The sequence below is a fragment of the Lonchura striata genome, chromosome 2 (genome assembly GCF_050655825.1).
Source record: "Lonchura striata isolate lonStrDom1 chromosome 2, ASM5065582v1, whole genome shotgun sequence".
NCBI lineage: Eukaryota > Metazoa > Chordata > Aves > Passeriformes > Estrildidae > Lonchura > Lonchura striata.
In genome coordinates this window covers 21845272-21862919 of record NC_140704.1, presented here as the reverse complement: position 1 = coordinate 21862919, position 17648 = coordinate 21845272, and the positions used below count along the sequence as shown (strand labels likewise).

General features: G+C 40.2%; 1 protein-coding gene across 11 annotated transcripts in view; it reads right to left on the bottom strand.

The window, feature by feature from the left end:
• The window catches only part of ADAM22 (ADAM metallopeptidase domain 22), a 131729-nt gene that overhangs the window by 60159 nt on the left and 53922 nt on the right, over window positions 1–17648 (bottom strand). For all 11 annotated transcript variants that reach the window (XM_085566336.1, XM_085566367.1, XM_021551750.3 and 8 more), the window contains exon 4: window positions 13764–13830. In XM_085566336.1, coding sequence (XP_085422462.1) covers window positions 13764–13830 — 67 coding nt within the window. The remainder of the gene's footprint in view (window positions 1–13763; window positions 13831–17648) is intronic.

Below are 17648 nucleotides of genomic sequence, written 5' to 3'. Positions count from 1 at the left end.
GATTGTAAATCCATGGGACATTCCACAGTATCACACTTCATCCTGTCAAAGACTGCTTTTTCATAAACATTTTGCCAAGCCATTGACATGGCACCAAGGATTGACTATCACTCATAGGGGTGTTCATCCCATCTTCTCTGAGCCTTGGGTTGATACTCAGATAAACACCATCATCTTGACACTGTACACCAAATGGTATATTTCACAATTTCAGTGTGAAATCCCTGACATCCTGAGATGGATTTCAGAGACAAATTACTCCAGAAGTGCTCATCTTTCTTCATTGACTAAAAAAGAGTTGGAAGTAGGGGGTTTAGACTCAGCATCTGCTCTGCACATGACTGCATCAGACAGGATGAACTCTGCTCTGAGGGTAAGGCAATTTCCTTCTTCTAAGGAGAAAGGTATGCTAACAAAATAATAGCAGTGCTTGATTGAAAAATAAAAAAGGCCAAAGCAGAATAGTCACTAGTACTCCAAAGCTAAAGGAAACTCTAAAAATAACTAAGCAGTAGAGGAATACAGTGAAAATGAATATTTGCCTCTTCTCTTCTACAAATAAAACGTAAATCCTTCAAATAAAATCCAGCTGACTCTACTCAAAAAAATCCCCCCTGGTTTCACTGATAGGGCTGTAAGCCCTACTGCACATGCAATAAATTTATTCAGTATTGCACAATATCAATATTTGTATGCAAAATTAGAAAAACAATTCAAACATCCCTTAAATTCTCACTGACACCTACTCTTTATAATAACTTACCTGTAAGTGTCTCACCAAATTCAGCTATGCTGTAATGCACTAACATTGGTTAAAGGACTATGAAGGAGATTTCAGTGCTTTTCTTTTTTCATAGCATTTATTTGCAAATACTTCTTCCAGCAAATGAATGAATAATCTACCTACACTAATGTACCCAGCCCTGTGAATATTTATGTCCATTTACCAGAGGGAGGGAAAGGCATTACAATAAATTGTAATTACAGTTTTTTCAGAAGCCAGCAGTCACTTGCATGATGCATAGCACAGTCATTTTAGACATCTGACATTAAATGCTTTTGGATTTTATTTTTCAAATATGAAAAATAATTAATCAAGATCAGGCTACAGTTAAGAAAATACGTAGGCTATGTTGGCAGTTTTGTGTTATGATCAGGAAACCCTGTTCTGTTTTCTACAAGTTGTGGAAACTATTGTTGAAAGCAGGTACAATGTATGGGTGCCTCTGGTTTGAGGTGCACTCCTTAAGAGAGTACAGGAGCCTGTTTGTCAGGGCACAGCTGCTCACAGGGAAACAGCCTTGATTTCCTAGCCAAAAGAAATCCTTCACACACTGACCTGCAGAGCAACCACCATGCTGCCCAGCAGGGGCACCTCTGCTCAGATGTCTGAAGGGACACTGGTGCCACACAGGTACTGTTTGACTCCTTGTCTCATGTTGGTAAACTGAGGCTGACTCATCCCAGGCTGCACCAAGGAGTGTCTGACAGCAGGTGTATGACCCATCGCCCCTGGGTCAGCTTTCCCCATGACTATCAAGAACTTGGGACACAGATCAAGTATCAGTGAAACAGAGTTTTAATTTCTGCTTCGCACTCACATACATTTTAGTCACCAATATCCTAAGTTAATTTTATTTCAGAGAGACTATATCCTTCTTTGTTTTTCCTGAAACCTTGGCTCATTTTCTTCATTTTATCCTCCTTTTCTACACCTATTTACTTCCTATATTTTGCTACTTTAAGCTCTCTTGACTTGAGTTTTTCTTTCTTTCAGTCGGTAGGGTGTCCTCCACTACAAGATCATGGAACTGCTTAAGGCTTTCAGGTCCCAGTAGCAAATAACAAAGCTATCAATCAAACTATATGGATGGTCTAAAGCTTTATGAGCAATAAAATAGTCTCTAAAGAAAATTCTTGAAGTAGTATTCCTGTTAAAGATATAACTGGAATAAGTGCATGGGTATGGAAATAATACTGAAAAGACTATCAGTAGGGAGTTGTACAGACTCCTGGCAGTGGCAGGAATTTGGAGTAATTATACAAATTGGTTTGTTCTCAGAAAATGTAGTTAATATGTACCAGAAATAGAATCTCAGGCTCCATTAGTTTGCAAAACCATGTCTTTTCAACCAGGAGGAACATTTTTTCATACTAAGAATCCAGTCTATGGCTCAAAAGTGTGTTTTGATCTTCCAAATGAGAATCAAATAAATGTCCCATGACAGTACCTCCAAATTAATTTATTCAGTAATAAATCCATGGGAAAAAATTATGCATACAGATCTAGAAAAGAAAAATATAAGAAAAACAGCTCTAAATTCTTGTCTGGGAAAAATACATTTGAGATACACGAATTCTACTCTATTTAGTCAAATCAATTCAACTCAACAATCTGAGTTCATGGTAATTCTGGTGGAGACAGAAACACAACTATAATATCAGTCTCAAGGACCAGTTCTTATCACTACAAAACATTCCTTGCTATATGCTAACATCCAGGAGATATTTTTATGTATGTACTCATGTTCCTATCATTATAACATAAGTCACTTCAAACCAGTTAATAGAATTAACTTAAGCTAAAAAAAAATTATTTGTGCTTCATTAAATGAAGATAGTATTTTTCCAAGTACTCAATGCATGTGATTACCTGAGGTGGTTAGAGCATGGTGCTAATAACACCAAGGTTCTGGGTGACCCCTGTCTGGGTACTTAAAGCTACAAATTCTGAAAATTGAAGTGCTCAGGAAACCTCTGGATGTGGTACTCAGTGCCATGGTTTAGTTGGCATGGCAGTTGTTGGTTGAAGGCTGGACTTAATGAATTTGGAAGTAATTTCCAGCCTTAATGAGTCTATGATTCTATGGCTCTGTACTGAGAGTCACGACATGAAGGCACTCTACAGGGCAGGTTTTTTCAAGCATGTCTAATTTTGGGCATGAAGTTCAGTGTTGTTGCTTCACTATAGTGCTGAGACTGAAATTTTGCTGGCTTTGACATGCACTAAACCTTTTTTAACAGGTGGTGCCATAAAATGTACTGTATTAGAGGAGAAATCACAGTATGTGAGAGACATAACATCACCAAACACTAAATATGATTATCATATCTATCTTCTTTTACTCTACTCTTGGAAACACTCCCTGAAAAACTGGGGTTGTTGCTCTTATCGACTGGTATCTTCAGCAAAGAGACAAAAGCTGGGGAAAAATAATCTTCATTTTTTTCCTAAACATATTCTGGTCCCATATGATAATTAAGACTTCTCTTAAAAGCTGAAAAGCACCAACTACAGTTCAGTCCAGAACATCAAGGGTCTTTTGTGAAGAGCTATTGGCTTCCCGTAGCTAACAGAGCGTCTCTCTCTGTTCTCTCAAAAGCAAAAATTGCCCATCTCAGCAAATCCAACCTCCACACTGGCCTTTGCCAGCTACTGAGGAATGGTTCAGTGTACGATAAGAGGAAATCAGACTGCTCTTCAATATATGCCAGTCATAAGTCTGAGCAGCACATTTACCCACTTCTTCTCTGAGCAGCACATTTACCCACTTCTGCTCTAAAATTGAACCTGGTCACTCTAGAGTCTGACAAAAAATTAGGCTAAATGTCATCTCCTATGACACAAGGTCAGCTTGGTGATAATGATTGTGACACAAACCTGCAACACACACAGGCAGACCTTATGCTATATCTAAAGGTAGGCTAAGGTAGCAAAGAGAAGTTCAACATTTTTGCCTCCACAAGGTGCACAGCCACTGTTCATGCAGTGGTTTGCATCATGCAAGGCACATTTTCTGCCAATCCCCATAGCACTCTGTCGTCCATTTCCTTAGACCAGTAAGTTATCCTTCCTGCATGAACCTCCTCAGTGTGAGAGACAACCTACTGGTGATGTCTGAGGGCAGTACAGAAATAGAGATTTTTAGAAAGAAGTTTATTAATTTGGAGAGATAAAAATATAATAACATCCTACCAAAAAAAAAAAAAAAACAAAACAAACAAAACAACCAAAAAAAAAAAAAAAAAAAAAACCAAAAAAAAAACAGAACAAAACCAGAATGACTCCAGGGTCAATTAAAACAAGTTAATCATTATGATAGTTGTCAATTCATAACATAATCTTCATCTTGATGCTTAAGTTGGATAATTACAGCAAAATCCTGAATTAGGGCTATTTACCCTGTGAACTGCTACAGTTCATCTCTAACCAGATGCAACCCTTTTGCCCATATCAGTACAAGTCTTCCTGCAACCTGTTGGGTAGCGTGGCAAAGACTCTAAAAAATCGTAAGACACAGGTGTCGGCAACACAAATAAAAACTGTTCCCATTTTTATCCTTTAATATAGTTTGTCCCTGCTTTGAGAGGCATCAGCTGCTGAACAGACACAAAAGAGATGAAAAGTACATTAACCAGTACTCATAATAAAGGGTGAAATAATTAAAGCGAAAGAACAGCCCCGACAGTCATTAATGGCAGCAGTTCACTCTTCTCTGCAGCCACAGTGTCCAAACCATCTGCTGACCATACACTGGCAGGGCTTGTTATTTGCTTCAGAGACACTCTGACCTTCCCAGGGGAGGAAAATAAGGATGCACATTCATCTGTTTTCTACATCGGATATCCAAGGAAGCTATTTTCTGCAATTAAGAGAGGTGCTGGCCAGTAAAACACATGCAACAGTCAGGCACTGACCTTAAAATGAATGTAAAAAATAGGTTAGAAACTGTTGTAAAATAGTTGATAATTGTTAAGCATGTACTGTTAGCTTGGTTATGATAAAAGGGGTTTAAAGGGGTAGTTGTTAGAAATACAGTACTCTACATACCATAATACACCTAAGTAGAGTGCAGCACTCCCCAGGTGAAACCATCCATCCTGGACAGAACTGTAATGGGCCAATCAAGCTCCTTAAACCTTCATGCAAATGAAAGGATCCAAAAAGAAACCAATCCAAAGGGACAAAAAACAGGATAAAAAAGGGCATCTGGCCCACTGGATTTGTGCCACTCCACCTGCAACATCGGGGTCATCGCTGCCCAGAAGACCCAGCACCGGCGCTGCAGCATCCTCAACAGGAATGCTCCTGCTCAGCCCACGGGCCTCTTTGCTTTAGGCCTTTTTTTCTTATTATAATAAATGCTGAAATTACTTAGCACTGGGAGTATGGTCCCATTTTTAACAATTAATACCTTCCTTCTCCTACATATTCCTATTTTAACACTCTTTAATCCAAAGGAAAAAGATTGCTAGTTTAATTCAAATCCTAGTAGCATATCTCCCTCTTTCCTTGCAGCAGAAAGTTCCCAAAAGGCCAGCTAAGGCTCAAGGCACCATTCTGAAAATGCTACATAATGATGAGCTGCCAGATAACAATTAGATATTTAAAGAGTTACCCATTGTGGGGCTACCAGTTACAAAAATATGTAACTAACGCTGCACGATCAACAGCAAAAGGAAAATGCATCCTCACTCACTGTCTTCTATGGCAGAAAACAACTTGTTATGAATGGGTTCCTATTAGTAAATAGAAGAGCCAAATGGCACTTTAACCTGTGTAACTGCAGTGAGAGAAAACATCTTTTAATTGACACGTGTTTCAGCAATTGTCAGGGGCCCTGCTGTGGGGCTGTGCTGAGCCCTTAGTTCAGGTCTTACTCAGCTCAGTAACAACGCCAGGGACCCGGCACCACCTCTTTGCAGAGTAGTTCTGGACTGCAGTCTCTTTACAGCCAAATGTTCTGAAATTGCCAACGGTGCCCTCCCTCCGTAGGAGGACGGCTGTCACATGTGCTCACAGAGCTCAGAGCCGACACGCTGTGGTGACATTAGATTACAGCGCTGTTTCAGATTCTGAAATCAGAGATATGATTTCCAAAATTAGGATAAGGCACAGCCTTATCCACAGCCTTCTCCACAAAACGCCCATGTTTAAAGACTGTTGGCAGCATTCTTAACAAACAGAGACACACGTGTATGTGACAGGATCCTGCACGCAGGCGACTCGCTCCCACTGCCATCAGCGACTCGCAGCAGGAGCCTTCAGCAGATGGCACAAGATATCAGCCCAGCTTCCCAGTTCAGAGGCCAAATGAGGGCTGTGTTTACTGCCCAGTAGCTATGAGAGAAGATGCTCCACAAAACACTGCAGGGTGTGGACAGAGAGCTCATGCCAACGCAACACCATCTGCTCTGGAAGCTGCCTTGGCATCTGCTTGGGAAACAGACTCCTAACTTGCCTTGACTTACCTTGGTGTTGGGGGAAATCATTTTTTATTATCAGCTGCCAGGCAAAGATGAGGCAGAGGAGAAAAGGTTATCTCTTCCTGCCTACTCTTTTGCTGTCTTTAAGACAGCTCTTGTAGCAGTGGCTAGTGTCTCTTAGCCGTGGCATACAAGCCATTTAAATAACAGTCATTTTCCCTTCTCCTGCATTCCTGTTCCAGGAAAACGGAAGCAAATATTTTAAAGGACAGTATAAAAATTCCTTGTAGTCTATGCATTCTAATGTGCCACATGAGCTCATCAATTTACCCCAAGACTGAACATGCAAGAATGTGATTTACAAGATTTCTATAAACACAACGTAACACCTACATGGGTACAAATCAGTCAGCAGGACATAAAGTTCTGAGGAAAACATAAACAATAAAACCCTGTGATGTCCTTATTGGCTCATTATTTCTGAATGACAGAACTTTCTCTCTAAGTGAAAATTCACAGAGCTTGAGGCTGTGTCTAGAAACATTAACCTACTCTTTATAATAGAGTGCCAGTTGGGTATCCATAGGGAACAACAGACAAGTCTAGGCAAAGCTACTTAGAGAAGATGAAGAAAGATGTCAAGCTATAGCACAGTGAAGCCTTGCATGGAAGCACTCCTTCAGAAGCAGCTTCTGTTTGCTTAGTTTAATTCCCCCTCAAAGGGATTAAGTTAAATCCAAAAATATACTTTAATTTTTTAATAAGGGCATCTACAAAGTGATTAGATGTTTTTTAATGTTATAGCAGTAATTAATTTCTCTTAGCCACACCCAGTCCTCATATGGACTGAGAGTCCTCGTATGGTCTGAGATTACAGAACACTTGGTTGCTACCACTTTGGCTGTGCCGTATGTTGTTTAAACATAATTATAATAAAAGCTCATGAAAATAACTCATGAGGTGCACAAAGTCAGACAAGATTTTTCTGCAAGTTCAAGCTGTCTTCCTTCTGGAACAAGAGAAAACTGCAGCAGAGTACTCAAGAGGTGACTCCTGATAGTCACACAGTCGCTTGATTTGTCATTTCAGCAGAACCACCCACCATCACTGGGGTCCACATCTGCAGTGAAATGTACTTTTTAAGCTCTGGAAGACTTCCACTTTCTGACATTCTTCCTCTGCAGGACTAGTTAAACCTACAGGATTATTTTTTTTATGTCACAAAGAAAAGGGAGACAAGATAATTAAACCTGCAAAATCCTACACGAATCATGATCTGGGATTCATTCTAGTGTAGTATATTCAAAATCATGACCTGGGAATGACTCCTAATATGGAAAGCTGTTACTTTTAATTTTCTTCTCCTCAGTAACAGAGGGTATGTAAAAAGTAAGCTAGTAATAACAGGGAGATAATCAGATACAAAGAAAAGCTATTGTAAATGTACATTAAAAGTGCCAGACTGCAGGATCATTAGGTCAGGCAAATGCACTATATATGAGGGCTGATTATCTTGCCCTGGTATTCTATAGAGGACTCTATATTTTCTAAACCCCAAAGGGTGTGCTTCCAGAATTCAAACAATGCTACTACAGGAAAGTGAGGTATTTCTGAATGCCTATCTACTTAGTGTGACAGCATGACACTACTGAAAAAAAGATGTCCAGAATAACTGAAAACACATAGAAATTAAAAATCTTGTCAGCTCTTCATCACGACACATTAATTCCAGTCAAAACCTAGAAGAAGCAATTTGACCAGTATACTCTGGGATCAGTTTGCTTTCATCCTGCCATTCTGTTCCACTGCTACACTCTAATCTTCCCCTTTTTGTGGAACTTTCAATTTATGAACTTCCATTGTACAGTACAAACACCTATAATTAGTCCCTAAGTGTAAGAAGTTGCCATTTCTTCTATTTGGTTTTCTATTTACTTCATTGGTCAAAAGATAGTCAGTTTTCCAGCTGATAATTCTCTGTACTGTAATGCTTCTCAGTTTTGCACTGTTGGCAAATTTCATTAATATACACGTACTTTTTTTTTACATAAGTCATTAATGAAAACATTTGATGAGAGCACTCTGAAGATCAGCCTTGCAAGAACCACCTGCTAAACTGCGTCAGACTCAAAGACTCCCTGTCAGCTCTTCTTCAGTTAGTTTACTGCTATCACTAAAAAGTAGATTATGGCCTAGATTTGTTAGTATTTTGCCATAAGGCCAAGAGAGCTCTGTTGAGGGCACAAGAGAGAGGAGATCTGACAACATTACAGGAACCCTTATTCAAAGTCTTCTATCAAACAAGACAGAGAGTGATAATAAAAGCTTCTCTAGTCTCTGGACACAGCCAAAAAAGCTCTGCCAGGAACAGGCATATATAATTCCTGCATTATTTATGATTTGTTCCTTTTCAGTTTTCATCAGCAGGTTGTGCAAGTTCCAGGTAGATGCACACAGAGCTCCCCACCAGCCCCAGGCTCCAGCCTCCCAGAGCTGAGTCTTCCTGAACTCCCATTCCATCCTCTTGCACTCCAAAATTCAGGAGAAAATGCAATCACTTACAGAAAATCCTATTTAGCATACAGACTTCCCTGGCAACTGAAATACCTTCCCCTTTGGTTAAAAAATGGTGAGTTACCAAAACCTGAAGAACAATAAAAAATTATTTTCAGACAGTGAGTGCCCTAACTGGAAGATGATGATTAGAAGCTCCTTGCTATAAGAATGGAAACATAGCAGTCAATTATTAAAATGACATGCTCACTGGTTAAGTGTTTCATCTGGCTGCACCACAAATTATTGTAGACTTATGATCAGTTTGTACCTGTGGAGATAACAATGAAATGTTGGAATGCTACTTGGATAAGGTCTCATCAAGCACAGGCACAGGTGTGCACAGACCCACACTGCCCTTGGTCAAGGGACTGTACCTTAACTGCTCGAGCAGACCAGATTTGAAGGAGAAAGTTTAATAGAAAAAGCAATATTGACCATATTAAGGGTATTCAGACTCCTCTGGTCTTTCAAGATTTTAATATTTTTCTCCCTTACGCATGATTTTTCCTTAAAAATGGCATTTAAAGAGCCCTTCAAATAGACATTATGGCACACACTAGCCAAGGCTTTAAGCATAGCAAGGCAATGAAGAGCAGTCATTTTCCCCCCTTGTACAGAAGCATTATTGTAGCTCTGTAAGCTACAATAACAGTCATCTTGCTCCTAGTCAAACAATGCACACAACATAATGACCATTTTTGCAAGCTAACAGCTCTGCTTGCTGTACAGCACTAAAATGCATTTTCCCCAAACCCCCCATTGGCCAAACTACAATGATGGCCCCTCTGCTGGGACCGCCACAGAGCAGGAGTGCTGGGGCCCCCCAGTTGCACAGCACAGCTGTGGGTGCTTTGAAGAAAGCTCAGCGGGCACAGTCTGAGTGCCTCAGCACAGCTTGGGACACACAGCCACACAGCACTCCTAACCCACAGGACAAGCCTGGCCAAAGCTCCTCTGGTAATGCTACAACAGGGAAAAACACTGCCTAGCATTTGGTATGTCCCCATTCGTGCTGTTGAACATGATGCCAGGCTGAAGCAAAAAGCAGCAGCTTATGCTGTAAGCATTCTCGCTGTAATTTTGTGCCCATAATACACATGCTGTATTTACACCACCACACTCAAGAATTTCAGACTTTAAGGTCTGCCTATGAAATATAATTCCTTCTAAAGTCATATTTAAACATCAAAATTTTCTGGTATTTATCTACCACATCTCTACCTGTGCAAGTTTTCTGACTGAATTATTTTCATGGCTTAATCTTTTTCATAAAGCAATTTCCTAAGAACTTGCAGAAGTGTCCATTGTTTCTGGGGAATACAAACAGAAACATTTATTTCTACACACTCTGAAGAGGAAAACAAACATTTTATTGAGAAAATATCACTGAATAGATATCAGTTGTTCTTTCTGAGGTTGAAAAATCCAGCACTGTGAATTACTCAGCACTATAGCAGTTTTTTGCCTTTCATCTCATTGACAGCATCAGTGACAAAATGACAACCAAAAAAGAGGGAGAAAGAGAGATAAAAGGACACACAAATATATTGCAACAACATTAGGTCTACACAGGTTGAGTATTGATGTGCTATGAGCATAGGATGGTCTGGAATGACACAATCAGGAAAAGGCAATGCCAAGAAGGGTTTTCTCTTTCTTATTAATTGATTATTCTCTTTGTTACCAGAAGGAATTTAGGCCAACTCTCCTGCTTTCCTAGTAGAGACATGATGTACAGTAAAAGAGGGTGTGGGGGGAAACACTGAAATAATTCAAACATCTAAGCTCCTTTTGTTTTTCTGAGGCATTGCACACTGCTGCTAGTTTAATAAGAATGGTTTAGGTGCTGCCTAACTGTGCCAAATTAACACAAAGCCTCTCCTTTGCAGCAGCTAAATGCTGGAACCCTGCAAAAACATGTGTAATACGTTTCACCTTCACAATGGTCAAATGTATTAATAATTATGCAGAAATCAAATGTAATGGAACATCTTATGATAAAAAGGTATGTTAAACTAAGGACTCTTCTCACAGTAAAAATCCCTTTGCTATTAAAAAGTGGTATTTTTTTATGGTATAAACATTTTTCCCTTCCCCTACCCCCCTCTCCTCTGTGAAGCATTCTCAGTAATAGCAGAAGATCCATATGTACTTTACAGCACAGGAAGTTCTACTGGGAGGGAAGGAGAGGGGGAGGAGTGGCAAAAGTAGTTATCAACTCCACATCACATATGAGCCAAGGCAGGATCCGCTTTCCAGACGCATTCCCAAACTGCTGCATGTACCTACAGCTGCCTCCACCCCGCGGCTCAAAGCTCCTTTCTTCTCCCATGCTGCTGATGGCACAACAGCAGCACCAATGGTTTGTGTGTCTGGGCAGCCTTCTTGCACAGAGAAAAAGGGGGAATGTGTACAGATTTTAAAGTACACCTCCCTGGTAAGAAGGCCAAGAACAGAGGAGGCCATTTTGCTGTATGAGCAGGCTTGCTCAAAGCCTGCAGCTGGCAGTGGATGGCAGATGGACATTTTCTTTCTCTCACCGCTTCTCCCACCAAAGCAGCAAGAGAGATGCTGCCAGGCCGCCTCTGTCTCTGCCTACAGCCCAAGATAAACTGCACAGAGGTGGGTGAAGAGCAGCACGTTGAAGCAACTGATAGAAACCTGTCTCCTTTCTGAAATACCTCTTCAGCTTCTGCTTTGGAATATGCTGCATAGTGGGGTGCATATTCTGTGATTTATCCTTAAGTTGCACCTTTTTACTGGCTATTTTTAAATAAGTATCTAAGCAATCTGCACAGTCCCTAAAATCCAGTATAATAATTATGTTACCAGTTATGGTAAACAATTCCCACAGTAATCAAAGGTAATAAATCACCATCATGGAAATTTCTTATAGTAGCAATAAGATTTTCAAAACATTTGATGTAAAACCAAAGCAAACAGATATTGCCAGTCTTTCCAGGAATTGTTCAACAGACAAACAAAGCTCTCAAATGAACTTACAGGTACTCTAGAAAATACTGACTGGCCAGAGGGAACCAGATTTATTTTCAAACAGATATTGAGTACTGAAATCAGCCTCACCCAGTGTCTGGTATTAAAGTGCACTCAGTAGCCTGCACTTTTCCAAAAATCTTCTGATATCTGAACTTTTATGAAAATGTTCCCATGACTATGGCCACCAGGCTCTTCTGACATTTTGTCACAGCAGCTGCTTCCCTCCCTGCCAATCCCACACACTCAGATGCAACAAAACAAGCAAAAACCTTACATCCCCTCTACTAGCATGCTTCCATAGGACTGCTGCCTGCAGAACTCCTGGAGCAGTGGAACAGAAGGGGCAGAGGAGCCCACCTCTACTGCCTGGCCACCCCTGCACCCCTGCCCATGGTACAGGGCAGCATGGGGAGGGAAACCCACCACTTGAGCAGCAAGCCCTCTCCTTTGTAGTACAGCCTTTGCAGCCCCTTTCACCCCCAATTCAGCTCACCTCAAGTATCAAGCTCAATGCAGCAATGACAGTTCTCTGCTTCAAGCAGATTTGAGAACACTGAGCAACGCACTGATATCCATCCCTGAAAGTACACCCTGATCCTGGCTCAGCATCTAAATCAAGGGGAAAGAATCTCTGTGACCCTGAAGACTCGCAGCTCTTTTACCCAGAACATTTTCTGACCCTTCCTCTGAAAGGCCTGATCCTCCCATCACTTTCCCATTCAATTAAACAGTACTTAGAGATGAAGAGCTGCTGATTTCAAACATTTCCTTGCTTGATTAAGGCTTGTTCATCAGAAACAATTCAGTGATGGGCCTTGGATGGATTAACTTAGCTAACTTGCATATATATCTTAATACAGACAAATGGGTTGTTTTTCTCTTATTAATATAAGCTATTATCTTTATTTCTGCTTTGAGTCATACTCTGAACCTCAGTCAAGCAAGACTTCTTGACTGCAGAAAAGAGCTGACTGAGGAATTAATCTTTACAATTTAATGGAACACGTATGTGTTTGCCTCAGTCTGATAATGTATGCAGACTATTATCTTGATAATAGTGGGAGAGCAGACTTCCTATTTGCAAATGACAGAAGGGAATAAACCAAAGGAAACTTTCATCTTCAGCTATCCCGTGCATAAAGGACTGCTTTCTCCATTTCCATTTCCACTTTCACTCTGCAAAGATTAATGTATTTGTTTTGAAGTATTTAGATTATCTCAGATTTAGTAAAACAATTTGGGATATTTCTTTTAATGAAATGTAAACTTCACACAAAACTTTACCTAATATTTACCTGATAGGCAAATTTAGAGTTTGCATTTTGTGCCATAAATAATACATTTCTGAACACTTTATGTAATCTACAGTAATTGATATAAAAATTACAGCTGATATCTACAAAATAAGTCCTAAGAAACAGAGGGTCCTGAAGAAAAATCTCCCATGTTGCATGCAAACAACAGAACACTTCTGCAAAGGCTATGGGACATTTCACACAAGACAACAGCAACAAATAGCATCTTGTAGTCACCATGCCAACAAACACACAGAGAAGGAAACACACAACTGGTGACTAAATATTTGGAAATATTATACAATAAATATTGCTATTCTCAAATATACAAAGAAGCTCATAACAAAAAAACAAACTTGGGATTTAGTACAATGAGAAAATGCTAAAATACTATATACCAAAACAAAAAATATTTTCTTCAATAAGTATCAAAAGTGAATTATACTTACTAGCAAAAAGAGCTACTATTAATACATTTTTCATGGATACCATTTTGATATAAGCATTAATATACCAAATTTGACAATGTAGTGTATTTGCCTTGTTTAAAGCTGAAATTTAGAAAACATGAAACATGCTTCCCTCAGAGTAGTAAAACAAATAGCTTGAAAAATCAGTGTTCCCTCCTTTCACAAAAATATGTGAGTTTTCATGAACATCAAAACCCAAGCACATTAAAAAAGAAAAACATAAATAGGAAATTCTTACTTTAACTTCCACTGTCTTCCCACCTTGCTCGATATGCCTCTCAAGATATTCAGAAGACAGCAGGTCACTGCAAGAAAAAAAAAAATGAACCGTAAGCCTTGTGCATGTGTTGTACTCCTTCTCAGCAAGCACTGATTAAACATTTACATTTGAAAGGGTCAAAACCTGCAGGATACTTTTCCTAAAATGTTTATAAAAATCACTTAAACAAGCATCTCCAATAGAGTCACACAGTGCATGGGATACACTGATTTTTAACAGCAGAAGGTGGGACAAGGAAAACTGAGGGGAGTTTCTTCATGGAAGGTCGAAAACCAGCCACTGACACCGACTGTAATTCAAGAGATTCTTCTATTTGCTGCTAAAAGTGAACAGCACAGAAGTTAGGTGAACTTCAAAAAAAGAACAAATCAGAAGGATGGGAAGCCAGTTGGAATCTGAGGGAAAACAGCAGCTGTGTAGGCAGGTTTCAAAGGACGCAGTGGCACAACAATGCCATCACCTTGTAAGACCAAGACGGTGGGCTCAGGTCCACACCACACAGGCTGGCAAAGCCATGGGCCCCAGGAGCTGCAGCCCAGGCAGGCTCACAAGGCAATGCCAGAGGAAAAGGCTCTGGGCAATAGCAATCCCAGCCTCCAAGTACTCAAGGACTTGGAACAAACACCAAGGAGAAAAAACAATCAGACCTGAGGCAAACATATATAAATTAAATGCAGGCTGTATTTACTAAGCCATTCAAATGCTAAACCAGTCAAATTATCTTTCTCATAGTTATTTTCTAGTCAGGCAAACCACAGAATCACAGAATTTGTAAGATTGGAAGAGACCACATTATTTACATCATAAATTTCACTAAGCAGGTTCACAGACTACAAAACTTTACTGAGATTAAATCAGGATAAAGTCTTGCTATTGTTCCACCTCAGTGACAATTAAGCTGGAAGAGATGATGCCTTGGTGAAGAAAGCCTGACAAGAGGCAAGCTGGCCAATGGAGCAGGAGGCAGAGAGCACAAACCTGCTCAGCAGAAGAGGCAAAAATTTAGTATTTCTCCTTCAAATAGCAAAACACCTTTGTGATGAGGGAGGGCAGGATCAGCAGAGCAGCCCCAGGGCAGTGGCTGCTCAGCTTTCCAGAGCTTCACCCTGGCAAAAAAGGCAGCAGGACCATGGACATTTTTGCTCACAGAGACATTGGTGACTGCCCTGAGTGAGCCCCAAGTAAGACAAAGTTGGAAGAACAGATCTTCCAATATCATCCCTAAAAATTGCCAGCTTGATATTTGCATTAATTTCCTAGGCACAAAATCCACAAGTATTCCAATGAAATATGCTGATAATGTTAAATTGGAAAGCATGGAAAATAAAAAAGATTGAAAAAGACTCCCATAGGAAAGACATGGATGATCTTCAGGATTGGTTATTAGAAATAGGATCAAATTCAATTGTATAAACAGCAAATTTATGCACTTAAGGGCTGGAGGGAATTTCTATTACATTTTTTGGAAGGCCTGGTTTATAAGTAAGAAAGACATTACCATACTTGTTTCTGGCAAAATGATTTGGTAGATCAATAGAATGTCTTCCTGGAAAACACAACTGTCATCCCAGAATACATCAAAGATGTATTTCCAGTCAAACTGAGGTATGATTAATATCACTGCCCAAAGGAGACCTCTTTTCAAACACTGCAGACAGGTACTGGACAGCTTTGCTTACAAAGTTCCATTACCTGGAAACACAGAGGGGTTCCTGAAGTCTACCAAAAAATTGAGTTGTGAGGGAATGCGAATGCACCTCAATTTACACACCACAATGCAGGAGCAACTAATTGGGCTACAGAAGATACTGGCAGAATCTCAAAGGCAAAAAGACTGTCAATGAGCCAATGGAAACTGGATGCTAAAAAAAATACTTTGTATCAAAGTCTAGTGGATAGAGGCAACAAAATGAGGGATGCTACCAAATTTCCGAATGGAAGCATCCATGGGACACTTGTCCATGGAGGTGGGGTTTCGTCTGACTCAGTGAGTTCATAGCTGGTCGCTGCTGAAAGCTGGAAGTCTCAATGCCCCCTGAGGAGCAAGCACTGAACCTACCTCGTGTCAGCACTAACACTCATCACAACACTCTCAGAGCCAGAGCTAACACTCATCAAAATACTCTTGGTGTCAGCACTGGCACTCATCAAGGTACACACGGGAGGGTTCAACAAAACCATGCTTTTGCTGCATTAGGTACTGAAATCCCTTGAAAAGAGGTACAATCAGCTCCAGAGCTGATGCAAAGGAGGGAATGAGCAGCTCTCAATAAGGGTGAAAGAAAGAATAAGTGACTCCGTTGGCCACTGCAGAACCAGCACGAACCCCTTTAATTCTGGCCAGTCCCAATATCTACATTGATGCCTGGCACACTGCCTGCAGATGACCCATTACTGAGGAGCACCTAATAGAGATGCTATTGATTCCTGATTACAATACTCTGATTCCTCTTGGAAGCAAATATTAAATATTTAGAATACTCGTGTCCTGAGGGAAGCTCAAAGACTTCTATAAGGTCTTGTATGCATTTTCCAGATTTAGTAATTTAGACAGATGTTCTCTTAAAATGTATTTTGTTTAGCTTGCTGAAGTTAGTGCTATAGTTTCTTGGCATTGACTACACTCTTTCAGCAGAAGTTTATTGTATCCCTTAATTTTTAAGATTTTCTAAAGCCTTCTGAGTTTACGTTCTTGTAGCAAACTTTCTCACACAACTTTCTGTAAATAACTTATTGTTTTTGCATTCTTTCATAGAGGAATTAAAATTTGATGTACTGGTAGATTGTCCAGTGTCATTGGAGAGGTGGCACTTTCACCCTCCAATCCACTATCACCTTTGGAAAACTATAAATGTTAGAGTCAAAAATAAACATCTCTCTTTTACCATCACAAGAGCAGAAGCGTGCATCGTGTTTTCTTGTGTCCTATAGTAACATTTTATGCTTCCATAACTTCAATAAATATTCATTTATAGCTTAAGGCTCTACCTTTACTCTTTGTTATTTCAGGGGGACTCAGTTAAACTAATGTCATCCTCTCTATTGGATGGACACAAAGGTTTTCATGCCAAGAAAGATGCAAGAGATTATAAAATGTAAGATAGTAAAGTAAGTATATAGTACAAAGACTGACATCAAACAGAATGGCTTAACTGAGGAAGACCTTAGAGATGTATTTGGAGGGATGACAAGGAGAAACACAGGTTCTTCTCATGTGGGTCTAGCAAAATTATTTCTTTTTAAAAGACACTACTGTTAATGTTTTAATGTTCTGGAAGATCATGTTATATTCTCAAAAATCTTGAAATTTTGTTTGGCATGAGAAATAAAGACATTGATCATTCTCTGCCTTGTACAACACAAGAATTAGAAGGTAGCAAAAGAGGTCCGTAAGCTCAAAACTATGTAAAAAGAGCCTTTTCTGGCACAGCTGCTGATTACAATGTTCAACATAGTGCAGGAAAGCACTATGCTAGAGGTTTGTACTGCTTCAAGCTGGGAATGGACAAGTTAGTGGACATAACTGGGAGCTGCCAAATACACAGACACTGTACCCGACTCCAAGTGTTGGAGGCCTGGAAAAGAGCTCTGGAGAAGCCTCAAACATGCTTGTTCAGCTCTCCCACTTTTCCCTCACCACCAGCCCTGGGCCACTGGGCCTGGGCAGTTGGCCAAACATCCTCTGACCTGGCCTGGGCTCTGCCTGCACCTTGGAAGGGTCCTGCTTCTCCTCAGGGTTACCTGGTGTCCTGCGTCTTCCAGCTCCAGGACTGCTGAATGGTCAGTCAGCTGCTCTTCTCCCACCCACCACCCCAGTGATGGGTATCCTCAGACTGTTCAAGT